The sequence below is a fragment of the Lonchura striata genome, chromosome 4, assembly GCF_050655825.1.
Source record: "Lonchura striata isolate lonStrDom1 chromosome 4, ASM5065582v1, whole genome shotgun sequence".
NCBI lineage: Eukaryota > Metazoa > Chordata > Aves > Passeriformes > Estrildidae > Lonchura > Lonchura striata.
Genome location: NC_140706.1, coordinates 8997053 through 9023588, shown reverse-complemented (window position 1 = coordinate 9023588; position 26536 = coordinate 8997053). Strand labels below are relative to the sequence as shown.

General features: G+C 37.7%; 1 protein-coding gene across 5 annotated transcripts in view; it reads left to right on the top strand.

The window, feature by feature from the left end:
* Positions 1-26536, top strand: part of ZFYVE28 (zinc finger FYVE-type containing 28) — a 148362-nt gene that overhangs the window by 43414 nt on the left and 78412 nt on the right. For all 5 annotated transcript variants that reach the window (XM_021550715.4, XM_021550714.4, XM_021550713.3 and 2 more), the window contains exon 2: positions 24517-24657. In XM_021550715.4, coding sequence (XP_021406390.2) covers positions 24517-24657 — 141 coding nt within the window. The remainder of the gene's footprint in view (positions 1-24516; positions 24658-26536) is intronic.

Below are 26536 nucleotides of genomic sequence, written 5' to 3'. Positions count from 1 at the left end.
ACTTTTCATATGAGGTTTTATGTTTGGTAGCATTTTGCTAATTTTTGTTAGACAGGAGCTGGTTTTGATTGCTGAGTGATACTTATATGAGCTTTTAGAAGGAGGACTTATCTGCTGCAAAACTATCCCATGCAAATATTGAATTAGAAGGTTTGATTTTTTTTTTTTTATGGTCAAATGCCTATTATCCTGAAGTTAGGTAGTTACATTGTGTTTTCCAGTACTCCATGTACCTGGCAGTATGTCATATTTATAGGTAAAAGCAAACTAGTGATGAGTCACGTGATAGGATATTTAATTCACATTAAATATGTGAATTTCCACAGTTGGTTCTATTATAAAAATATTTTGTTATTTAACATCTAACATACTTAATTTTGTAGTCAGTTTTTATAGAGGTTGTTTTACCTAGAGGCTAGTATTTTTTATATGCTTTTAACTGTTGTACTTGACTGTGAAAATTTCTGAGTTCAAGACTGCTTGAGAGGCAGAATTAGTTAAAGTTAAACCATGAGTTGGTCTTTTGAGATGTAATCCGGTGAAATATTTTTAGCAAGTTTGGTGTTTTTCTGAAAAGTACACAGTGAGAGACTATATGACAGTGTTTGAAAACCATACCTGTCTGGCAGAAGGACTAACACTGAATAAATGCAATACCCATGTAGATGCTTCTGGGGGTACATAATCATGAAGTGATACCCAGTGAAAAATGAGAGAGGAGCTTCTAGATTTACTGCAACAGAGGGAGTAAAACCTCTCTGATGAGCTGGGGCCTTAGCACTGAAATCTGTAATTTCTTTCCTGTGGGTGTGTTGTAGGGAAATGCTCTCGGACGAGTTGCTGGCAGCAGTTGGAGCGCGCTGGGATTGTGTCATGTTTCCCACAAAAGCTTTGCTGTGCAGCCACATGACTGCGGCATCCCAAAATAATCACATAATCTCGCTGCTAGAGGGCCTGCCTCATGCTCGCAGCAGAACTCTGCTTGGAGCATCACTGATCTATTTTTTTTTTTTTTAAACAGAAGATGGAGGGAACTTTACAAATGCTCCCTTATATTACTTGTTTGGTTTTTACCTGCCAGATGTTATAGGAAATGAGCTGTATATTTAAAAATACTTGAAGTTTTACAAATAGTTAATATATTTTTTTCAAATGAAATTTTCCTTTAGAGAGTGTATTAAAATTAAAAATATTTCCAGGTTATTGCTTGTGAAAAAAAAGTATCTGCGAATCGTTGCAGATAATTAAATTTCTATTTTGTTCCTAAGGTTGTGTTTTTTACTTCTGCTGGCATTTCTGAAAATCTCAGTAATTCTCTTATGCAACCACTGGCAGCAATAATACACTCTGAAAAAGCATGAGAGACCCAGTCAAGGCTAGGAGAGAATTTAATGCTTAAAATAGGGAAATCTATTGAGCAACCAGATCCAGTGAAAGATGCCCCTGCCCACGGCAGGGGGGTTGGACCAGATGTCCTTTAAAGATCCCTTCCAACCCAGCTTGTTTTGTGATTCTGTCAAGTGTTAATATGTTCAAATTGTACATGTTTTGAAACAATTGCTGTTTTTTACTACGTGTCTCTCCTATTTAGATTGCAAAGGGAGGGAGATAATATTTGTAAAATCTGCTAGGTTTTTATGTGAAGTGGTTTTTTGTTAGTTTGTTTTCTGTGGTTTGGTTTTTTTTAGAGGCAGAATGTAATGTTACGTAATTGTAAAAGACATATATGGGTTTGGTTGGGGTTTTTTTAGTTCTGTATTCAGCACAGCAGCTTAGTTTCCCTGTTGTATGCAACATTTAGAAGACTGTTGGGAAGGGATGCTTTAGCTTTTTTCAGGGTAGGTTTCTCTTGCCAATAGAGATTATAAAGACAGGCAGATCTCCTGTTTTGCCTAACCAAAAAAGAAAGGGGGGGAGCCTGTCTGCCCAAAACTTGGCTGTGGAAAAGCTGAAGGTTGTTCTCCAAGTTTTGGATGTTCAATTGGGGGGGGGGAGGGGGAGGAGGCTGGTTAAAACTACCACAGTTTTATGGTTCTATGTGATGAAATCTTACCAGCTGACTGATGTAGATCACTATCTTCTGTCTTGGGTGGATTTTATGATTTTTGGCATCTAGATTGCGCTTGTCAAACATGGATTTGTGAACACTTGCCACTGTTGTAGGATGCTTCGTAAACAGGTATCCAGTGGAGTTACCTTAATGTGACACATGTAGCCATTACTTCCTAGGTGTCCTGATGTTTGCCAGTCTGCTCCATTCCTGTGAGAGATGCCACTCTGGAGTGCAGCTCTGGGGCTCCCAGCACAGGGGGGACAGGAACCTGTTGGAGCAAGTCCAGAGGAGGCCACAAAGATGCTCAGAGGGCTGGAGCATTCTTTGATGTGGGGACAGGCTGAGGGAGCTGGGGATGTTCAGCCTGGAGAAGAGGAGGCTCCAGGGACACCTCATGGCAGCTTTTCAGTACAGAAGGAATGATGGAGGCAGATTTTTTAACAGGGCCTGTTGTAACAGGACAAGGGGTAATGGCTTTAAGCTAAAAGAGGTTTGATTTAGGTTGTATATAAAGACTAGATACTGTGAGGGTGGTGGAACAGCAGAGCAGGTTATCCAGGGAAGCTGTGGATGCCCCCATCCCTGGAAATCCTGTAGGCCAGGTTGGATGGGGTCTGATCTAGTTGAAAATATTCCCTCCTCATTGCAAAGGGATTGACCTTTTCAAGGTCTCTTCCAACCCAAACCCCTCTGTAATAGTGAAAGTGTGCAACATCAACTTCCCCAGTCACTTCCAGTTGCCTGTGAGGTCTTCAGTGACCTGATTCTCTGATTCTGAAGTTGCTTTTTTTCCAGACATTTCTTTGGATGATGAAAGCAAAGAAGGGATAACTTTTGATGCTTCCAATTTATGCAACAGCTGGTGTGTGTAACTTTTATGGTTATTGCTGTCCCTCCCTATGTTTAATAATGCTGAGAGTCTCATTTTAGAGTTTTTTTTAGGACAAAACATAATATACATGTGTCTTTTTAGGACAAAGCATAATATATATATGAGTAGCTGTGGAATAAATTGTTGATGTCAGTGCCACCTTAAAACCTTTTTACTTTCAGTGTAGAGACCATTGCAATGTGTATGTAGATTTTCATATGTAGTGGGTTTTATGATGTGAAATATCTCTTCTGTTGTATGAAATGATTGCTGTATACATGAAAAATATTTTGGCAAAGCTTTCTGGGCTTATTTAACTTGACTCACAAGTAATAAAAGTGCCAGATGATAAGAAAAATCTTGTGAACAGGTGCTCACAATTTTTTTTATTTGAATGTCTCAGTAACTTTTTGTACTTCTTATTCATTATATTTTTCCTGTAGATATTTATTGTTTGAAATTATAAAAAAGTAATGGTAGCAATACATTTTAAGCTCACTGAAGAGTTACCACATAGATTCCTCATCTAACTGAGGCTGAAAGCTTCAGATTTAGTATGTTTCAGTCTTAGTTACATGAAAGAGCTGAATTCCCTTATCTGCAAGAGTTTCAGATTGTAACTTCAGGCGGGGTTGAACTTCGGAATTAGATTCTGTCTGTGCAGGAGCGTTGTAGCAGTGATGCTGTGTGTGGGGGCGGGAGCTCTGTTAGGGAAAGGTGCAAAAAGCCTCCCACTAGTTTGGAGTAATTTAATTTTTAATTATAATATCTTTTATCCAAGAATCTCCAAGTGCTTTATAAACACTTACAGCTTTATTCTCAGAATGCTCTGTATTGCAGTGCTTTGCAATAAGGGAGTGCTGTGAGAGTGAAATGTTCCCTTAATTTTCCACATACGAGATGAGCACGCTATGTGTCTAGTGCAACAAATATTCATTGATGACACGAGAATGTGAGTCACAGCATAGACCACAGTTTTATTAAAGTTAATCATACAGTTGCAGGTGAAAATTAAAGGCTGTAACCATTTTGTTACAGTCCTTGAATTGTTCCACAATCGCAGATGGATTCAGTGCTAATGCTGGTAGCAGACATTGATACAGCAGTTGCCAGGCCCAAAGCTGATAGTTTTCTCATTGTTCACCAGACATGAAAGTTAAAATAGGATTAAAATCAGAGATATCCATTCCTTATTTAATCCACTTGTTGGCTCATCCTGCTTTTTCGTCTTATTTTTTTAATACTATTTTGTACAGCTTCTGAGTAATGACAGTTTGTAAAATGGCTTTTAAAGAACTGCAGTGTTTAATCACTTAAATAGAAGTTAGAATCCTAAAAGAAATACAATAAGAGAAAACAAAGTAATTGAATGATAGTACAAATCTCAGCTACAAGAGTTAAGAGGATGCAAGTTTTGCTATTTCCTTGGGAGCCTCCTCATTTATGTTTCCTTTGTTTTTCTCCCTTGTCTTATTTAATCAATATAATAAATATATAAATCAATATAGTTTTCAGCTTACTGCTTCTTTATATCATGGTTCTTTACCAAAATGTCACCAGCCTAGCAGTGTTTCAGGTTACCATCTATATCACATCAGCTGCCTAAAACTGTAGCTGGGATTACTGGTTTTTGCTTCTACCTGCCCAATATGGCCATTTAATAATGTGCTTATGAAAAGCTGACAACTTAGCATTTGCAATGTTTTAATGATACATTTCCTCCCCAAAGCTGGGCAACCTTTGGTGGAATAACCATTTTATTTCAATGAGAAATCAGTAGAGCAAGTTTCCTGCAGGCATGGTTGCAGCAAAGGGGAGGTCTTGTGTAATAAAGCTGCAAACTGTGAAACACAGGCGTTTATAACCAAGCTTTTATGAAATGAGTAAAGAATAAGAGCTTCCCATGAAATAGTCTTGATTGAAAGGATCTGGTTTTCCTTAGAGGCATGTGAACACCACTGTATAAACAGGGAAAGCCAATACAGATATGAAGGCTTCTAGTTTGGATATCTTATTTGTTCTGTTGGTTGTGTTTTCTCTAATCCTCATGCTGCATCAAAAGTTGTGTATCTGTGAACATATATAAAATTGACTCTAGTGAAAAATTCAAAAAAGGAGAAAAACATGGCAATGCTACAGAACATTAAAAAAAATTGAAGTTCAATGGTTTCTTAGGTAGCCTGGATTGTTTGTGTTTTTTTTACAAGGAGTTACAAAGAGGAAAAAATTACTTGTGGAGTTTGAATTAATTCAGTTACTTATATTGTTGGCCTGCCATTTTCTTGTTCTTTTATGAGTAAATAATGAGGAAAGTTGTATGTAACATTGTAAAGATGAATTGTGAATTTGATTTGGTTTCATGCTTCCACTTTGGCTGGATAGTGACACCTTTAGAGAAAGCTGAAAATAAGTTTGACTTCCTATTTTTAGGTTTGGATTTTGGCTCCTTTTCTGTCCTGAAACCTTATTTTCCAATGTATATTAAGACTTCTCTCACTGTTTTGCCCAAAATATTTTCTTTTGTAATTCCTTCTGTATAGTCACATTCCACAGAATAGCTCCACATTTTTTCTGTTTTCACCTACAGTGAAGAAAATGGGATTTTCCAGTTCTGCAGTTTAGTGGCAATTCTGAGTTCCATTGGTTTCTGTGCTAAAAATGCAAGTTTCTTAGAATATTTGTTGTCTTGAACGTTTATTTTAATTCAAATATATGATTGTGAACTAAGATTATTGTGCATTAAATTACCACACATTAACTGTGAAAGCCTACTTCTTACCTTATTTTCCTGACTCATGATTTTTCTTTGTGCTTTTAAGCATGTAACAAATGCTACTGCAAAACACTTGCTATGATTGCTGCTAAACTGTGTAAGTGTTACTTGGCTCCAGGGGTGAAAAAACCAAGGTGTCAGGCTCAGAGTGGTGCTTTCTGCTGGTTCATGCAGGCTCTGCCTGGGTCTTTCTACGGGGTAGCAGTTCACCTCTCACCACTCTGAGGCTTCCAGGGATGTTGGGCTGAAAGGGCATCATTTCTCTGGGAAGTCACGGGTTAGACTTCTACCTGCTTAAACACAATTTGTGCCTTTGGTTTATCTCAGATTTGGTCTGCGATGGTCCTTTGAAAAAGAAAAGATTTAGTGGGTTCTTTACTTTGTCATTTCTTTTCATTTCTTTGTTTTTTTTATTCAATTTCTAGTCTGCAAATAAAAACCTGTCTTAAGTTTCAGTGTGTATTAAATTTTTTTTATTTACATTGCCTCTGATGTAAACAATATGCAGCAGCATCCTTTCAATATCCTTTTAGCAGAGGATGCCAATAAAGATTGGTTTACTAGAACAGACCCATAGTTTTGTGAATTTTCTTCATTATTTGCTGGAGGGAACAGAGTGTTAAGCACAGAGGACTGGAGGTGCGGCCGCCCAGCCCGAGCAGAGCGGGACAATCCCCTCCCTTGCCGGGCTGGCCATGCTGGGCCTGCTGCCCCAGGACAGGGATGTCCCTCCTGGCTGCCGGGGCACTGCTGGCTCAGCTTCCACTTTCCACTGGCCAGGAGCCCCAGGTCCCTTTCCCTGGCACTGCCCTCCAGCCCCTCCTTCCCCAGTCTGTCCCTGCAGCCAGGGCTGCCCCATCCCAGGTGCAGAATCCAGCGCTTTCCCTGGCTGAACCTCACACGGTTGGTGCTTGCCCAGCCCTCGCACTTGCTGAGGTCTCTGCAGGACCTCTCTGCCCTGAAGGGAGTCAGCAGCTCCTCCCAGTGTTGTATCATATGTGAACTTGCTCAGGGTCCCTTCCGGTCCTACATCCAGGTCATTAATGAAAATGTCCATCACATGATGTTTTTACAGCTGTTTGTGGGACATTTTATCCTGAAGGATACTGGGAGACAACTCTGAAAGATTTATGTCACCTCACTTCCCCATATCAACTAGGTGGGCTGCCTTGTCAATGGGTAGCAATGCTTTATAAATTGGAAAAATGCTGTTTGCATTGTCTGATTAAAGAAAGTGGGGAGTAGCTTGAGTTGTCTTCCTGTGTTCTGTAAGTTGCTTATCGTGATTGAACCTATGAATCTCATACCAAGCATGTGCTAAATGCTACTGGAATACAATGTATTTTTTTGTTTGTTTGTTTCTTTTCTGGATAAGTTTGGGTAAAAGCAGAGATGACCACTCTAGGTTGTCTTTTCTGGCTTGTTCTTCTTCATTACTGAATATTCAAATAGTAACGTGTCTGGAGTCACTTGACAGAGAAGTCAAATCTAAGTAACTGTTGCTCTGCAAGAAGTTGTTGTGAAGGCTGTACCTACAAGCAGATGGCAACTTCTGAAAGCAAAATGTCTTACTAGGTCTGATAATATATTCTTAGACTCCACATTTACATGTGATACAGGAAAAATGCACCACTGAGCACCTGAACAATAGACAAGGAATTCACCCAGTGTTGCAGAAGGGCAAGAGAGTAAGAGCAGTGTGGAGCTGGTGGCCTGTCTGCTGGGCAGTCTGATTCTTGCCTTCTCTTTGTTGGGGCTCTTCCTTCTGGCTTTTTCTTTAACACTTGCTGTGATGTTGAAGGCTTGAAGCTGGAGATGATTTCTCAGAATGATTTGGGGGCACTGAAGCATAGCCAGATCATGATGAAGCCTAGAGTAATATAAATATTATATTAAGGTTGGTTATTAAACTGTCAAAAAGGACACAGCAGCATTTTGAAAATTCTAATTACTTAGGTTATTGCCAAGCTGGAATGAAATTAGTAGTTTTGCCAATAGCCAAAAGATGGAAGATAAGAGTAATGAGCAGTGGCATAAAACCTGGGAATGCCCACTTTTTTTGGTATTAAGACTTCATTGTCATGTTCACCTGAAATGTGTTCAGAACTGTTTTTATATCTACTCTTTCAAGGTGCCACTGAAAAAATAGATGTTGCAAAAAACCAGATTTGTGTATGTGAGATACATCGAATAAGCAAAGAGTTAAGAAGTTTTATTTCAGCTTTGTAACAGGCATTCTGTTTTATTAGTTCATTATCAGAAATCATTTCAATCTGTCAGTTTGGTGCTTTATGTGAACTTTTCCAATGGCAACCAGAAAAATTTTTTCCCCTTGTATATAAATCAGAAAATCTGTCAAAGTCTGCCTTCAGCCTGGCTGTTCATCCATATGCTGCAGAATGCTGAAAGAACAGGAATGCAGCTATTTCTTAGATAGAACTATTTTACTGTGTTCTGCAATGCTGGATGTGGAAGCTAATTAGCATTTTTTTGAAATTTCTTTGTAGTTTGTTATTACTCTGTGCAAAATTTCACCTGGGTATATGCAAATGAGTTCATATTTATCTTGGTAGGGTGGTATGATGTCTGAATGGCAATGGCTTTACAATAAGAAACAGGATTCATTTTCTAGCATCTTGCAAAACAGTTTCTCTAAGCAATTTAACCTTTTCTGTGTGAAGCAGGCACTGGGGAACCTTATGTATAATGCTACATTATAATAGGCTCTTGCACATAAACCAGCTTTAAACATTTTTTCCTCAGTATGCTGCAGAGGTTCAGTAGTTTGTTTTTAAACTGAGCCAAAATAACCATAACAGCTTTTTGTGGGTTTAGAAAGCGGATGTCAAGATTCTCAGAAATATCTCTCTGCCCTAATGCTGTATTTGAATTTCTAATGGTACAGATGTGAACTGTGATGGGCTAGTGGGTCATCTGATTCTCTAAAATTATTTTGCAGCTATCATATCAGAAATTTGTATAATAAAATAATTCAGCTTTTTATAGTGGTGTACATACTAATGAGAATCTACTAGAAGTTGATTTCAAGGAGAAAAATTTCAAACTACCACAAGAATAAATCTGAATATATGTAAAAACTTTTTCATCGTAAAGAACTCACATTTCTCTTTTCTTCTCAGTCTTCCTTTGCTGCACTGTAAGTTTTGCCATCAAGTCCAGTAGACTCAGTGATTTCAAGGCATTAGGAGAAATAAATCCGCCAGTGTACACTCAAATGAATGCATCCTGCAATATGTTACTGCTAAAACTACTTACACTGAAAGCAAGTAATTAAATTCCACTGATGAAATTATTTTTTCTGCTCAGAATTGGACGTGTCCTTTTCATTTTTCTGTCTTTCTTATAATCAAAACAACATATGTTTTAATTGCTGGTTTCTTGATGAATTCACAGTAATAATCATGAACTGTTGGTTTTGGCTTGGTGCAAGAACATTGGTGTTGTCTTGAATGAGGTATTGCCAATATACAAGTAAGGATTAGGGTTTTTTGGAATGTGTTTAGTATATTCAGTGAAGCTGTATTAGAGGCAGAACATGGCTTTAATCCAAGGTTTTTCCATCAGTTATTGGGAAAAAAATTGACAGAAACTTTGCCCCAGTAGTAGATGTAGTTTTGAGGAGATTCTTTTCTCCATCTCTGCCATTTCTCTCTGTTTCACTGTCCCACCAGTGTTTTAATCTTGATTGGTTTGATCTCAGGTCATAGGCTTCTCTCTTAGTGCAAAGATTTCAGGGCAAGCTTATTGCAGTGGCCAGCTAAACCAGTACATCTTATCTCCCCTAGCACATGACTACTGTTTTTTCTTAAAATTAGCCTTGTTTCTGTACATTTTACCTGTTTTCCTGGGTAAGTTTGTTTGTTGTTTTGGGGCTTTTTTGTTTTGTTGGTTTTTGGGGTTTTTTTTATTGGTTGGTTTTGGGTTTTTTTTTGATTGTTGTTTGCTTTCTTGTGGTTTGTTTTTTTTTTTTTTTTTTTTTTTGTTTTTTTTTTTTTTAATAAGCCAAGGCTGCTAATCGATGTGTCATTTTGGAGCCATCAGGTATGATGTCATCTTTTCCCCTTCAGTCTGTTAATATTTTTCTGAGTAGAAATAACATGTTGGCAGAGGGCTGCTTCAGCAGCCTGATCCTAGAGGACAAATGGGAAAAGCAAGTAACAAGAGCTTCCATGGATGAACACATCTTGTACTTCAGAAGTATTTTGGCATAGCTGAGCCATCTGCTTCATAGAAATGAAAAGTTCTGAAGGCAGTGTCTGCAGAGTGTTGGTTCCAGGCTGTGCTTTGTCTTTGCAGGATTTGGTCTTTTTACTTTGCCTTCATGATCTCATGTGGGGCCTTTTTCCTGCACAGGAGTGGACTCATTAAAACTGGACCAGGTTCTTAGTGCCCAGTTCTCAGGGAATGGGCTGTGATTTGACTCTACCAAACTTGGGTTTTCCTTTGGACTCCTTGGCATTATGCTTTTTTCTTCTCTCTTTCTGGGGTGCTGTGGCTGCTTATGCCTAAGTGAAATTTTTCTTGGCACAAGCTCACAGACAAACCTGAGAAATAGTCTGAAAAACTGCTACTTTTGACTCTTTTCCCAGCTAGGAACTGTGCTGATTTTATGAATGGGGAAATGATCTTCAGAGCATGTTATTCCAGTCTAGATGGAGTTTCTGCTTAGGCTGGTTAAGGGTTTAGAAATCTCTGAAATGCCTCAGTAAGTCATGTGGGAATGTGAATCAATGAACTACTACCTTAGGAAACCTAGACATACTTAATTTGTCACTAAGAATGTATCTTCATACGTCTTCAAAATATATAAAAGAATATTAGTGATGGAGGTCCACCTGAAATGTGTTCAGAATTGTTTTTATTGCCACACTTTCAATATGCCACTGAAAAATTAGATGTTGAAGAAAACCTGTTCTGTGTCAGATAAATAGAATAAGCAAAGAATTAAGAAATTTTATTTCAACTTTGTAATGTGCATTCTGGTTTATCAGTTATTGTCAGAAATCAGTTCCATTTGTCAGTTTGGTGCTTTATGTGAACTTTTCCAATGGCAGCCAGCAAAATTTTTTTCACTTTCTATATAAATCAGTGGATCTGTCTTGTGGCAGCATGAAAGAGACTTTGGGATGCTGCAGAGAATAAGTGGAAAGCTTGTTTATGTAATTTCAAGTGGTTTGCTCTAGGTCCTGTTAAACAGTAAGTTTTTTGTGGTTTACAGTGGGTTTTTTGGAGATTAACATGATTGAGTTGGGTTAGTTATAAGGGCAGTGTCAGTTTGCAAATTGCAGTCTCCTGTACTGAGCAATGCTTGTAGTGAGGTGCTAAGGCAAGGCTTTATTGGAGTGTCATCCATTGCAAGTCAGAATAAATTCCTCAGCATGTAAAATGAAATGTATGAGAGTCATGTTGTCCTCTACAATTGATTGATGAAGTGTATAATACTGCTCTGCTGGGGAGTTTTCCCATCTGTTGCAGAGGATAATATGTGCAGAGGAATTCTGAATCAGTGCTGGCCTGAGCCAAATGAAGACAAAAGGAACTTTTCTCTTTGAATTCTAATTTTTGGGGCTTTTCAGTTTTTTCCTGCAGTATATCTTGCTCTAACTGCTGTACATCTTTTTATGCAACTGTTTATTCAGAGAGAAATTAAGTGTGCAAGAGAAATTTCTCTCTTTTGTCCTCTTTTGGGAATCACAAGGCTCTGTTGGGCCACCTGGCATCCTGAGCTGAGTGCAGGTCCAGCTGGGCAGGAGCAGAGTCCCTCGTGTGCTGCCACAGAGGAACAAATGGCACCTGATAATGGTGGGCTGTGGCATGGCAGCCTCACTAAGCTCCTTTGCAGAGATTTGGGGTGTTTGAGAAGTTCTCTACGTCTGTGCTTCACTAGTGCAATCAACTCTGTGGTAAGAAATACTATATATAATCATTAGCAAGTCTGGCAGTCTCTTGGCTTTTCATATTTTGCATAATGAAATTATTTCATGGGAAATAAAGATGTTTGTAATAGCTCTTCTGGTAATTTAGCAAGTCTCACTTCACAGGTAATTTAGTTTTTCCTTTATGGAATAAAATAACAAGCGTAGTTTTCTTGAAGTTTTCCTTTACTAATACAATTTTATATATACAAGGGCTATTAATGTAATTTTCATAATTCAAATGATTTCATTTTAAGAATCACAGAATAGTTTAGGGTTGGAAGGGATCTCTGGAGATGATCTAGTCCAATATCCTTGCCAAGGCAGGGGCACCTAGAGAAGGTTACATAGGATGTGTTCATGTGGGTTTTTAGTATCTCAAGAGGGGAAAAACTCCATGACCTCCCTGGGCAGCCTGGTCCAGTGCCCTGCCACCCTCAATGTAAAGTTCTAACTCAGGTTGAAGTGAAACTTGTTGTGTTTTGTTTTATGACTATTACTGCTTGTGCTGTCCCTGGGCACCACTGACAAGATCTGGCACTCTAGGATTTGTCTTGCCAGGAGCCCTGCATTCATCAGCTTGAGAATTTAGCTTTGGGTTTTGATGCTCAGAAGTTACTAATGAGAAGGTCTGAGTTTACTATGGAACTTCAAGATGCTTTTCAAAGAGGAAGGTTTGTGTTGGGTTTATAGATCCATCTTTTCAGTTGATATCTTTGTTTCCTATATTTGCTCTGTTCTCAACATTAGTACTGAGTTTGGCTTTGTCTTAGTGCTTTTGGTTGTTCTTTTTTTGTATCTTGTACCTCAGATTTTTGTTGCCTTCCTCATTGCAGCACTTCCAGCATTCAGTGACAACCTTAAACAGTGACCACTGTATTTCACATGTGGGTTTTGTGTAATTTAAATATGGAGCTGCCTGTCTCAAGCTGGTCTTTCTGAAACGATCTACATTGATACACCTGGGAATTTTTGCCATAAAATTTTGACAGATTATTTTGCTGAATGTAAAATTAATACATAAATACATGTCCCCATAATGAGTCATGGTGTTGTAATCAGTTAGTAGTTTTACCATCTTACTGTAATTAGACCCACCCACCCCCCTGTAGGTAATGCCCATTTTTGTCTCAGGTTGTATTGGGTCCTCAGTAGTCCTTAGGCTGGTGTAGGTAGTAACACAAACAACCAAGCAGTAGCTGCTTGGAGAACAGAAATACACTGCTGACTTGATTTACATTTCTATTTTCAGTCCATTTCAAAATCATAATTATGTTTTGCTGAATATAAATAATCTTCGATGGCCCTTGAAAATACATGCATATCCCCAGACTTTATGAGTTCCAAGTTATATTCTTTTGCCTGTCATTTCCAGTTGATAAATTCTGGACTTCCTTTTATATCTCAAATAAGTAAACAAAAAAGCAAATGAATAAAATTTCTCCCAACACATATTTTGATTATGGATATTAGTCATGGTTTTGAGTGGTGTTTGTGTTCACAGCACAATTTTGGGATCATCTCTGAAGTTAATGTATCTTTCTGAACAGAACCTTTAATTGAATGTGTTCTCTTTTATCCTGTCTTGTAATAATTTTCTATGTAAATCATTAATAATTACAAATAATGTAAAAAATACATCAAGGAAAATAAATAGCAATAAAATCTGAGTTATGGTATACTGGTATGAATATATGCAGTTTTAAAAAAACGCCCTCTCAGTCTTCACTCCATTTTCTTTGAAAAGAAATGCTGTGTTTCATTTAAACTTGATAAGGAAAAGCAATATAGCATTAGAAATCGTAAAATATTCAGTACATGAGGAAACTGTTGCCTGACTAGATGAGGTAACTGCTTGGAGGAATAACCAAAAACGTTTTACTGTAAGACTTTACAATTAATTGCTTTGACTGTGTTTGCAGGATGCAGCAAAAGTGTAAAATACAGGTCTCCTTTAAGTATTTTTCCACAGTTTCTTAGGTCATGTGTATTAAATAGGAGGTTTGTGTTTAATAATGCATTGAGATTTTTTTAGATCATCGTTCGTAGTCCCTGAAGCTGTGCAGACATTCTCAGTCTGCAGGCCTGCCTGTGTCATACACACTGGATTTTGGAAATTAAAGCAGAGCTGTGGCTCAGGTGTGGTGTAACCAATGCTGGAGGGAGCAAAACAGAAAAAGCTGGAGCTAAATTCAGATGCAAGGCAGTTTGTCTCTAAGGTAGCGAGAAAGGGCAAAAAAGAGATTTTTATTTCAGTAAGTTTTAGCTGGTATCTCTTGCTTTCAGAAGGAAATTGAACCATTATGCTCCTGGCAGATCTAGAGGGATCTGGAGGTCTCATCTTTGAACCTTGGAATGGACCACCAAAATACTGATTGGGCTGGAGAGATTTGTGTCTGGCGTAGGCAAGACCACTGTGGGAAAGTACTTCCAGGCTCTGCCCTTCACTTTGCATTTGTCACACAAAACAGAAAGGCTAGAGCATGGAAAAAATGAGGAATAGGAGAATGCCTGTGGTTGTTCTTGCCTCTTCTAGAGCAAGTTGACATGGTTTAGGTAAGTAATTGTGTGACTCTAGGGTAGAAAGCTGTGGAAGTCCGGCTGGATAAAACTGTTACTGGCTGTTTTCAGAGCAGTCTCGAAATTAATGGCAATAATTAAGAACTTGGATTTCAGAACTCTCAGGAAACCTTTGGCACTTGGATTTTATGTTGGTTAGGGAAAAATATTCACTGTTTTTCAGCAGAAAAGAAATTAATAGCTTTGATCCAAGACTGCACTTATGCTAAACTTTGTGTCAAATGCAGTATTCACAGTGAAACCAATGGAACAGTTTAACCTGTTATGTGATTGAAATAAAAGCCAAAGCTACTCCAGCAGGTGTCCTTCCTTAAGACTTTGGAAGCAGTGGAATTCTTTGCCCCATTACATGTGAGGTGTCTTGAGTCTTTGTGTGATTTTGGTCTGATCCCTAGTTAGTGTTCATTTCTGGAGCCTGACTGGGGTGTAGAGCCTGCATAGTGCAGGGATGGTGGAGAAGATATTCAGCTGTGCTGGAAAAAGGTTTCTACTGTCTGCTGATAAAGGTCTGCAGTAGGTGTTTACATTGAAATATACATGAATTTTTACTTAGGAGCTAGTATTACTTAAGCTAGCTTTGTTTTTCAGACATCATATTTCTCCTTTTTGTGGTGTCTTCAATGTAATGTTGTTTTTCAATACTATTATCAAATAGAGTAAAGGAAAACTAGTTAGAATCATATTCTTTCCAAGGCATTGTAAATATTGCAGTAAGCATTACTGGTAATGAATTTCCTTTTAACATCAGTTCTGCAATTAATGCCTTTGTCTCTTTTGTCATTTAGCATTCTATAGGAATACCTGGCAACCAAAAGTTTGCAGAATGCATTTGGGGACAACCAACATTTATGTGAAAGAGATAGTGCTGGTCAATAAAGGGTAGTAATAGGCAATAGAGTGCATGTGCATTAGCTTCTCTGAAAGCTGATGTTGAGAATGTGGGAAAAGTATCCATTCATTAAATAGGTAGTGGCATAATTATGTTGCCTTTTTATAAGTACCTGAATAGGCAGCAGCCAGGTCAGAGCTTGATCTTTCCAGAAGAAACGATACGTGATTTTTAAATCCTTGTATGAATCACTTATACTTGTTGACTAGAGGTTTTGGGGTTTTTGTGATTTGTTTGGATTTTTTGTTTTATTGTTCCTCTCAATAAATGGATATAGAACTGTTCATATTAAGAGAAAATAAGCCTGAAAAGCATTCATGGTTGCATTTAACTTCTGCTTAGTTTTTTGTGCATTCTGTGTCTTGATTTAAAAGGAGCAGTTTGGGGTGGAGAATAGCTGAAGACAGATGGAACTTATCCAACATGCATGCTGATGAGGAGAAGTGGTCAAACTCAAACTGTGTGCTGAGCTAGCATAGAAAACAGCAATAGCTGTACAAACCCATTTGTCTCCCAGGAGAGATTTTCTGCGTGACCAGGAGACCAAGGACAGACCTTGAGGGTATTGTCTAAAAAGACCTGTGAATGCCTAATTGAGCAAAAAAAAAAAAAAAAAAAATATATATATATATATATATATTCAATTCAGCAGGGAGTGGGAGCAGGGATGCATGGGAGCCTTCTACCATGCACTATCAGCCAGTTTCCTGTCCTTAGCAAATATATGCTTTTTGTACACTTGAATATATTTTGTTGTTGTTGAACTGCTGCAGAAGTTTTAAACATGGTTTAAAGTCTTGCTGTTGGTCTGTCTGTCTGGTGCCTTTCCTCTCCCTTTCTTTTTGCTCATGTTCTGTTAATTTTCAAAGCCACTATTCATGCTCAAGTGTGCTTGGGAAAAGGATGCTAATCACAGTATCAAGTTGTTAAAAGCAATGAAATTCCCAAAAGTTCTTTGAAACTTCAGGTAGGCTCTGCCTACAAGGAAGTGGGGACTTTCTGCATAGAGAGATGGTGTTAAATCCTTGGGATTCAGGACAGTTTCTGGAGTGTTTTCCTGGTTAGACATGAGTGAATCTCCACAGATGGCTGCTGTGCTAAACATGGGACAACCTGTGAAGCTTGCTGTTACCTGGAAACCTGAGTAGGAAACAGTGTGACTGATGATGGCACTTGGAAAGCTACTTGCTTATGTGATCTAGCTGAAATAGTGGAAATAAGATCAAAATATTTACTTATGCAAACATTCATTTGAAGTTATTGTCAGAAGGCAGAAGCTGGGAAAAGTTTCTGTGCTGAGGGCTGTACGAGCAGTTTCTTTCATCACCAGGTTTGAACAGATGCACTTGGAAACAAAGTTTTGATCAAATCTTTTTGTTGCAATGATTGATTGTGCTACTGATATGATGCCAAGGTAGTTAAATCCCAAACATCTGTCAAGGTGTTCAGCTTCAGTTTATTGAAAGTCTCCTACAAGGCAAATGAGATTATGTATGAGAAGCTCTACATAGATGATGGTGCTTTTATTAAAATATGATATGGAACATCTCAGACTTATCCCAAGTTTGCTGAGCCAAAGAAAAATAAAGATGTGCTTTGAACATGAAAAAACTAAGGCATGTGCTATGCCTGTTAATACCTGAGAAGGACCGTGGAGCAACTCTTTTACAGTCAGCAGGCTTCAACTGCCTGGGTCAGTTTTCCCTCTTGTTGGAGCTTTGTCTATGCCCTGATTAAGATATTCTTTTTATCATCTAGAAGTAAAAAACAGTATATGGCATATTGTTCAAAAGGAGTTTTGAACAGCAAAGCAAAATTCAAATTTTATCAACTCTGCTAAGCATGACCAAATACTGGAACTATAGACCTGAGACGGAAAAATAATTTGGGATTGTGTGTGCTAAAAGTTGACAGCCAAAAAGAGTCTTCAAAACAGTCCTTTAACTGCATGAAGTGGTTGCTTGAGGTTGTTGAGGTTTTTTTCATTCATTTGGTTTATTTGGGTTTTTTAGAATGGAAGTCTGGTTCTGAAAGGAAAAAGAGGTTGTAACATAGTAACTCGAGAGAAATTAACATGTTAGGCATGTCTAAGAAGAGGTCATTGTCCAAATATTTAGGAATTGTTATAAATATTTAGACACATCCATTAGAGACATGGTATAACATAACTAGAGTTGGGTTGAAAGTCCTCTAATGCGGGAAGTTGTGAAGACTTAGTGTGGCAGGATGGTTTGCATTGCTGCAGGACAAATTGCTGGGTGCCACTTCCAAATGCCACACCATTCCTCTGTGCAAGGTGGGGGCTGTATATCTGGAATTGAATGTAATCAATCAACAAGCCCAGGGAGCTAAATTGGCTATTTTCCTCTTGATAGGTAAGAAATCACTAAAAGCACTGTAGGATCAATTTTGTTTGAAGAGATGCTTAGTGTAATGTTTAAATACAAAAATCTGGACAAATCTGAAGCAAACTGCATAAAAGCATTTAGGAAAAGAAAATTTAAGAGTGATTTGTGTATTTCAATATGTATCCTGACAAGCTGAATTTGTTTCTAAGTAAATATTTGTTCTTTAAATCTGATTGTTCTTGCAGCAGCTGAGAATGAAATCTGATTAGCTTAAAGTCAGACTCTGAGACATTAGCTGCTGGCTTTAGGTAAGTGTTTTACAAATTCAGAGGAGTGGGTTGACCTTGTCTGGCTGCTGGGTGCCCACCCAGCCATTCTCTCACTCCTGTGCACAACAGGCCAGGGGAAGAAAAGAGGATGAAAAAGCTGGTGGGTCAGGATAAAGACAGGGAAATCACTCACCAGTTACCATCATGAGCAGAACAGATGCAACAAGGGTAAGGCAACTTTGAAGGGTACCCACTGTTCACTTGGTAGAGGTGTCTGCTCCATCACTTCTCTGCAGCAAAACCCCATTCTCTTCTGGGGTCCATGTTGTTTCCTAGAAATGGAGGCTGTGGCTCAGCTGCAGAGCACTCCTGTTCTGCAGAATAGATGTCCGAAAGGTTCAGTAATTTGTATTCAGCATATGCTATGTGCTTCCCCCAGAAAATATGGATTTGAGCACATGCTTTTCCAGATTAGTACGATGAACACTCCAAAATAGAAACTACATACACTGACTTAATAATCTATCATGAGTGAAAACCTACAGCATGGCAGTCTCAGATGTTTGGTACTCTAGTTAAGCATAACCATTATAAGATTTTCCTTTTTGGGTGGTTGGAATTGCACCCAATATGGAGAACATTGAAAAAAATTATCCACGTGATTTTTGTTGTCCTATGAATCATTATCTCACTGGGGTTGTTGGTTTTGTTTGTCTTTTTGTTTAAGGTGCTGCTAGCATTTTATTGTGTTAACAAGCTGTTCACCTGTCTTTCTTGTTTGTGTAATGATATTCTATAGATAAACACAGAGCAGCTGGCAGAGCTTTAGCTGGGCTGTAGCTTTTTCACATTGCTTTTTTTTACATATCCTCGTGACCAATTACCAATTGTCTTCATCTCTGAATCCTTTTTCTTTTTATGCATGTGCAACACTAACATAAGACTTAACGTAAGACTTCATGACATTATACGAAATATGACTGTTGAGGGAATTTTTTCTGTTTTTTCTTTAACAAATATCACTTCAAATAGTAGATTAAAAGGAAAATACCACAAAGTAAAAGCCCAGAACCAAACAACCCCACTCTGTGTACTACTATATACTTGCAACAACAGTTCCTTTTTCATTTAGTATGAAGAAAAATTTTTGCTGCTAAACCCTCTGACAGTTAAATACCAGAATTTTTGACTCACCTGCTTGTTAGAGAATTATTGTTTCTTCTTGCTGTTTATCAGCATTTGGAAATTAATGATAAATTCGAAGTGCCTGTCCAAAAGAAGGATGTGAATACACTTGCTTATGTGTGAGGTGAAAAACAAGCAGATGTAACAACTTGCTGATATCTCTTTTTGAAGAAGTACCTTCAGTCATGGGAATTTGTCGTCCGCCAGTTAAATGCAACTGTGACTGGTGTAAAAAGTTGTCAATTGGCTAAGTTTCTGTTGCTCTAAGTACATTACATTTTCATAATGGGAATAAGTACACTTTGGACTTTGTGCCTAATTCCTGTCACTTTTGAACAAAAATTTTTTTCCTTATAACATTACGTAAGTCTTAGTTAAATTTAAATAGCTTAAAACTGGTTATATGCAACATCATTTTTAAGTTTTGAAAATACTGAATTGGCTCATCAATGCATTTATTTGACTTATTAGGGCCTAATTCTGCATTTTGCACAGATCACATTTCCAACTGGTACATGGAGTTGTTTTCCAATACAGAGGCATTATTTTCTGTATGATGCAGGTAGAAGCAGTTTCTAACCTATCACTTTCATGAATTCTCATCCTAAAGGGAATGTGTTTCACTTGGGAAGTCCCTTTTTAAAAATTTCTGTGCTATGTGGTAATTGTTCATATTTGGGACTGTCTGATAATGACAGTATTTATTCTGGGGATTGGAAAGTTTGAGGTTGATCCTGTGCCTCTTTCCTTTCCCTAAAAATATAGTAGGCAACAGATTTAGACTGAGACCAACTGGATCCTTGTTATTAAGAGACCATTGCTATTATGACCTGCCTCTGAGGCAGGCTGACTGAGATTCTTGTTAATAAAATCCTTGGGCTGAGTTACAGTGAAAACATTGAGTGACAAGTGCATTTATGAGATTTATTTTAAAACAATCCAATTGCAGTGGAAAATATGTGGGCATTTTGTTTCTCTTCTATAAAAGTATAAAAATACCACAGAATACATAAGGAAAATAAAGAGAAAGAAAGGATAAGAGTAGATAGTTGAGAGGAAAGGTGTCACCACCTGTGGATCCAGTGATGAGGCTTAATCATCCTTTTGCTGTCACAGATGTGATTCTGAGATGAGAATAGCATCTTTTCCTTTGATAACATGCAATAAATAATTCTACAGACCTGTTATTAATCTAATAACCTGTAACTAGCTTACAGGTCTCTTGATTAATGATTCTTTGGGAGTGGGGCCCATGAAGCAAGAAGTTTGTCCGATTATGTACATTCAAGCTGGCATGGAAATGCCTGGATCCCTTCCTGGGTGGTGATTCTCCAAGTCTCATACAACACTATGGGCTGTGTGTGGCGTTCTGATCAATTCCCAAAGAGGCTGAGGGGGTACTTTTGGGTCCTGGGTAGTCTTGAGCCCTCTCTCTTGGTCCTGTCCACTCCTTGACCCCACTTCAGTGCTTCTCCACTTTGTTTTGTGTGCTCACCATGAACCTGAATGGGAAAATGAGCTCCAGAAAGGTGATGTCCCTAAGTTTGTACAGCCCCATTTCCAGGCACATCCTGTTCTTTGTCTCTTGAGTGCGAAATTGAGGCATAGCAATGCATTAACTCCTTCCTGTCCAGGCATGTAAAACAACCTTTTCCCTTACCACAGGGGAACTAAAGGAAGCTGCAAAGATGCAAAACAGCTCTGCTGGTATGAATGTGATGGCCTCTCTCTAAAATTTCTCACTTCAGCTGTTAGAACTGTAGCAGAATTGGAATAGTTGAGCAGGCAGTTTATGTTTAACCTTCCTGGTTAAGGAAGGGTTGTGTCATTCGGACCCTGCAGCAGGTTAAAGTATTGTGCATGGTCTGTCACCAAATATTGTCCCATGATTGTGAAGGTGTTTTATACAATGTGTAATAAAATACAGGTATTTGTATAAAATGTACCTTTTACCAAGTGCTCTTTGAAAAGTTACCCCAATGGATGTAGGTTTACTTTGTTACAATGTCAAAAGGCAATCTGGATCTATCATTGGCAAAGGCATATAATTATTGCTTTTCTATATAGTTTTGTTCCATAGGGATCAAGTCAGGGTTCCTGAGTGTGTGGCATAAAAACAAATGCTTAGTGCTGGGAGAATGCCAGTGAACAATGGGAGATCTGGAGCTTTTCAAGTCCATGGAATTTATTTTAAGCGGAGTTGGGTTTTAGCTGTTGTTCTGAAGACTTTAGAACAGCAATTCAAAAACTATGGGTATTATTTTCCAAAGGACAGCTGTCAGGCTTCAGAAGACAGTGCTATCACTAGCTGGGATCTTGCTCATTTGCATGATTCCTTTCTTCTGTCTGTCCTTTGGCTTATTTGGGATCTTCATGTCTTCTTGTGGTGGTGGTTGTGGTGGCGGCTGCATTCCTGTTGCAATCTCAGTAGAAGAAAAAGCCTGAACAAAATCTGTACTTCTCTACAAAGGATCGTGGAAACCTGGGGGAAAACATTCCCTTTAATGTTCAAATTATGGGCTGCTGTCAGGTCTAAGATGACACATGTTTTATGTTGCTCAAGAAGAGGTGGTATTGGCACTTGAAAGCTGCTGTTAAAAATAATGCAGAAAGTGCTTGCAATTTTCTTTCAAAAAGGGGATATGTCCCTAAGAACCACCCTTGTGTCTGTAAATGTGATTTTCAAAGTGATTCTTAGATTCAAGAGTTACTGTGTGGTTTGAGATTGGTCTGTTGGCACCCTGGCTTCTTGTTGGTAGTTTATTTTTTGGTCTCTGTCCCATGTTAGGAAGTCTGTGCTAGAATTTTTCTTCTCTGTTAGTTGTCACTATTTTTTAGGGACAGTTTCTGGTTTTGGTCTACCAGCTTGTTTACAAGAGATGAGAATAGCATCTTTTCCTTTGATAACATGCAATAAATAATTCTACAGACCTGTTATTAATCTAATAACCTGTAACTAGCTTACAGGTCTCTTAAATTAGGATGTTTTTAACATTCCCTTATAGTCGATTTAAATCCTGTTTTAAAACTTAGATTAGTATGTATTAAGCAATAAACAGAACTAATCTAATCCTGGTGACTGTTCCTTGGTTGGACTTAATGGGTAAAGCCAGAATGCAACCAGTTCAATAGTTAATACAGCTTTTTCATATGGACAGTTTTATTCTGACTTGTGGATGACAGGCAGGCATCTTCTGATTTTGGTATCTGTCCTGTTGAGTGGAATTTATTAAAAAGTAAGAATCATTAAAATAAATTTTCAGTGAGTGATCTTTCATAAAAGAATGGTGTATTATTGTATAACATGGCTAAATGTGTGTTATTTTGTTTGGTAGGAGGTTTTATTTGTTTAATTTATGGTGTGCTGATTCCTATCTTGGTACTGGCTGGAATGATAGTTTGTGCATAGCATATAAATGGGGATAGCAAGTTTTGATCCATATAGTGATGGTTTCAAATCTGTGGACAATGTTCTCTGGTGGTGTGGTACATTGTGCTGCCCGTAAAGATACGTGGGGTAACCTGGGCCATTTGTTGGGCTGAATATGTGGAATATAACCCTAAATTAGGCAGAAGGAATGCAAGGTGTACTTGCAGAATGAGATTCCTGCCCAGAGAGCTCATACTGAAGAGGGTGTTGGAAGGACAACAGCAGTATCACCACATACAAAAAAACTTCCTGTCCAACCAAACAAAAATTCTCCCCAGAAATCCCAACCCCATGAGTGCATCCCACAGTGGTGATATGGTTAAAGGGGTTACTGCAGTCAGTGAAGACAGAAATAGGCAAATAGAACTAATGCTGAATAAGGCAAAATGAGCAGTTGGTCAAGTCCAGCAAATCAAAAGAGCTTGGATGCATTAATTTGTTGTTAAATGGGATTATTTCCTGAAAGAAACTACCAAGGTAAGTGGTAGGTTCTCCATGAGATGTTTTCAAATTAAGTATTTCTATTAATTTGAGTACCTAAGGACAAGAATTGCTAATTCTTATTCTGCCAAAGAATAGTAAGAAATTTGCTTTAAATTATTTAAACCATATTTTGCATAAACTGAAAATAAAAATTGGCATTGAACACGACACTGTCCCTAATTTTCTGTTACCTAGTGCAGCAAATTGAATTGGGAAACTTTTGTTTTATTTGCTTTAAGTGGCCCCCTGTAAAGAGATTTAGAGTTTCATGCAGTTTCATCTTGCCAGGGACCACATATGATTGGTACAATTAATCAAAGATCACACTACTAATCCACACCAAACATAACACAGTTGGGAGAACTCAATTAAAACTTTTGTTCCTCCAGTTGAAAAAATCAGCCACTTGGGAACTGTCTCAGGCATACTTGTTTTGCTTGAGACCAGTCTTAATAAATTGCCTTATTTTGCTTCTGCAGTGCAATTTGGATGCTTAAAAATCAGCAGTCATGCTTTGTCACAATTCCATACACAGACTCCTGAATTTTTGTTTATTAACTTTGTCTAGAGGGTTTTAATGGTTGCGGATAAATGCTGAAAGAAAACATAAAAATCAGAAAAAATAAAATCATCAGGTAGAGAATGCTTAAAGAAATGTTTTTCTAAGCTTGACTATAAATACAGAAATTTAGACATAAACAACATAAAATTTAGTAGTAATTACATGCTCTCCCTCTTATTACCATTCGTTTTGAATTTTGTTTGTTTCCCTGACCATATATCACAAGCTTTATTCTTCTCTCTGGGCACCTTTACATCAGGGCTATAGTGAAGACATTATTCATGAGTGTAGATTTTTGACAGCTTACAATTAAGATGTTGGAACCAGAACTCGTAGTTGTTAATGTTTAAAAAAAAATCCTTTTATGGTGTAAACCTTTACTATTGATATTTCTCAGTGTTTTTGAGGAGGCATACCTTTGTTTGGTCTTTTTATTATAGGTGCTGCTTTGTTTTAATGTGGCCAAAAATCAGTTGTAATAATTCTATTCTTTGCCACATGAAAGACTTGTGACATAATTTTTTCTCTGCAATGCCTTGTTTAGTGATATTATTATTAGTGTTGTGAAGTTTTTGCATTTGTTTGGCCCTGGCAGATTCAGTACCTTTCTCTTCTGTGGCTTCATTCTTGTGATGCTCAAAGGGAGGATTCTGACCAGACCATGCTGCAGAGGTTACCATGGTGCTTGATAGATTATTCCATTGCTTGATAGGTTCGGGGGGGATATGGTTTGTTTGTTTTAAGTTGGAATGCAACTTTGTCTTGTTCTGCCTAGAGCTAAAGTCTGCTTCTGTTTAATAAACAAACCTTCTGATTCAGTTGTTGTCTCCTCCAGATGATAATGTCACAAGAAGTGAGAATGCCAGGGTGGTTTTGGAGATAATGATAGCTGAGTAATGTCTCAGATTTATTATATGAGATGTTTTTTGAGAGTTTTTTTTTTTTTCTTCAAAGTAGAAAAAAATTTTAAGTGTGTTTAAATAATCCCAATATCATTGTTTTCCATGCTGCCATACTGCTTATCTGGCTTATATTGTAAATACAATAAATACAACTAGCTGAAGTTGTTTTAGTTTTTGGAATTGATTTGGGTTTTTTTGCAATAGTAATGTCATATTGTCCATGTCTCCAATACAGAGAACAGACCCACAGCTCCTTGCTCAGTTCTACTATGCTGATGAGGAACTAAATCAAGTAGCAGCTGAACTGGACAGTTTGGATGGGAGAAAAGACCCACAGAGATGTACACTGCTGGTCAACCAGTTTCGCTCCTGTCAGGTAATCAAAGTGGCAACTTCCTGATTTCACTGGGATTTTTATGTACATTTAATGTAGTCCATTAATTTTTTTTTTTATTAGTTAGCTTTTATCATCAGAGCTTTTAAAAATGAACCTTTGTTAGATACATGCCTGTCATTACTTTAAAGGTTATAGTCTTGAAAATACTGTCCATAAATTAATTTTCCTACAGCTCATTTAAGAGTGTTGATGCTTTCCCTGAATAAGAATGCACATTATAAACTTTGTTTCCTTTATATAAAATAAGTATACAGAGCTTACAGGACATGAGAAATGTTTCAACATTTCAAGCAGCAAAAAATAGCCATGTCAATTTGTAGCTGCTCACTTTCATGCCTCATGACTCTTAGTTTTTCATTAGTAAATTAACTACATTCAGAGGGTTATGTGGTGTTTATTTTAGAGGTAGAAAGAATCTACAGTTTTGTACCCTTCATATTTACATGAATTCTTTGATATTTCCTCTCCCAGTCGCACCTAAGAAATACAGTTTAAACTGAAGTAGGTTCAGGTCTAAAATACGTGATGCTCAGGTGGTATGAGGATTTCTGTATGAAAAATAAATGTTTGCTGTCACTTCAGGATAATTTTAAGTGGAATGACCATAGTAATAAATACACATTTACATCTCCACCAAGTAAAATATGATGCAGTTAGGTGTAAAGAATGTATTTTGATTCACCCTTGCTAAAATTTCTTCCTGTTACTCCTAATAAAATGTACTAAATTTCATTATGTGGAAAAATTTCATCGCTAATCATGTTACAATGAGTTTCAAGAAAAGTGCCCTGATCATTGTAGAAAGTGTTCACATCAGGTTAGCTGAGTCTGTTGAAAAGAAAAACAGTCATGTGTTCTGTGTCTTCTTGCAAGAAAACGAAATTTTAGAAGTGCAGCTTTTTGAGGAGTGCTTACAGAGTAAGAGTAGACAATGGATGTGTTGTTCTGTCAGAAACAATTTTAATACTTCTGTCGACTTTGAATCTTCAAAATTTCCTACTGTATTGTTCCTACAGAAAAATGTGAGTTTAAGGAATTACCAAACTGGAGGCTGTAAGTTTATTAACAATTAAAAATGCTGTGACTTGGAGTGAAAAAAAATAGATGTGAAAGTTACCTTCAGAGGAAGACTTCAGTCTTCTGTGTGACAGATCAGCTGTACCTAAACCACACTTCACAAATATTTATCTGGCTCCTACAATACCTCCAGTAGTGGATGTTCCACAGACTTTCTAGTCTAATTCTTTCCAGACTGCCAGGAAAGGTTTTCTGGTATTAAGGGTGGGTTAACAGTATCATTGTGCAAGACAAATCTCCTTGGTTGTTTTATGCCTGGCAATGACAATTCATTCCCTGTTTCCCTGCAGGCACACAGGCTTTCTCATGTGTTTCATGTAGTACAGGTAGACCTGAAGAGCTGTTCTATTAAAAAAACAGCTTCTCTGAATGTTTCACCTGTAGGAGTGCAGGAAATGCAGACACTGACTGGTCACTTTGCTTGGTTTGTTCTGCAGTGATTCACTACCTTGTGACTCTTAATATCTTCTGATGTCTGGTAATTTCATTTGTCAGACAGATTGTTTTAGTAGCAGCAATCTGTTGCTAGAACCAAAAGAAAAGATGGAGGGTTTTTTTATGTAGCTATTTTTTGTAATTTGTAGTTTTGAAAGTTCTGTTAGAATAGATCAGATCATTGTCAAATGTCATGTCAAAAACAGCATTGCTTAATTAGATCTTACATTATTTTGTCATGCTTTGTGTAAATGCAGTGTGTTTTTTGGTTCTTTTAAGAATTTGTCCTGTAATTTTGAAACAAGAGAAGGAACAGTGTTTTAGTAAGGACTTGAAATGTAGATAT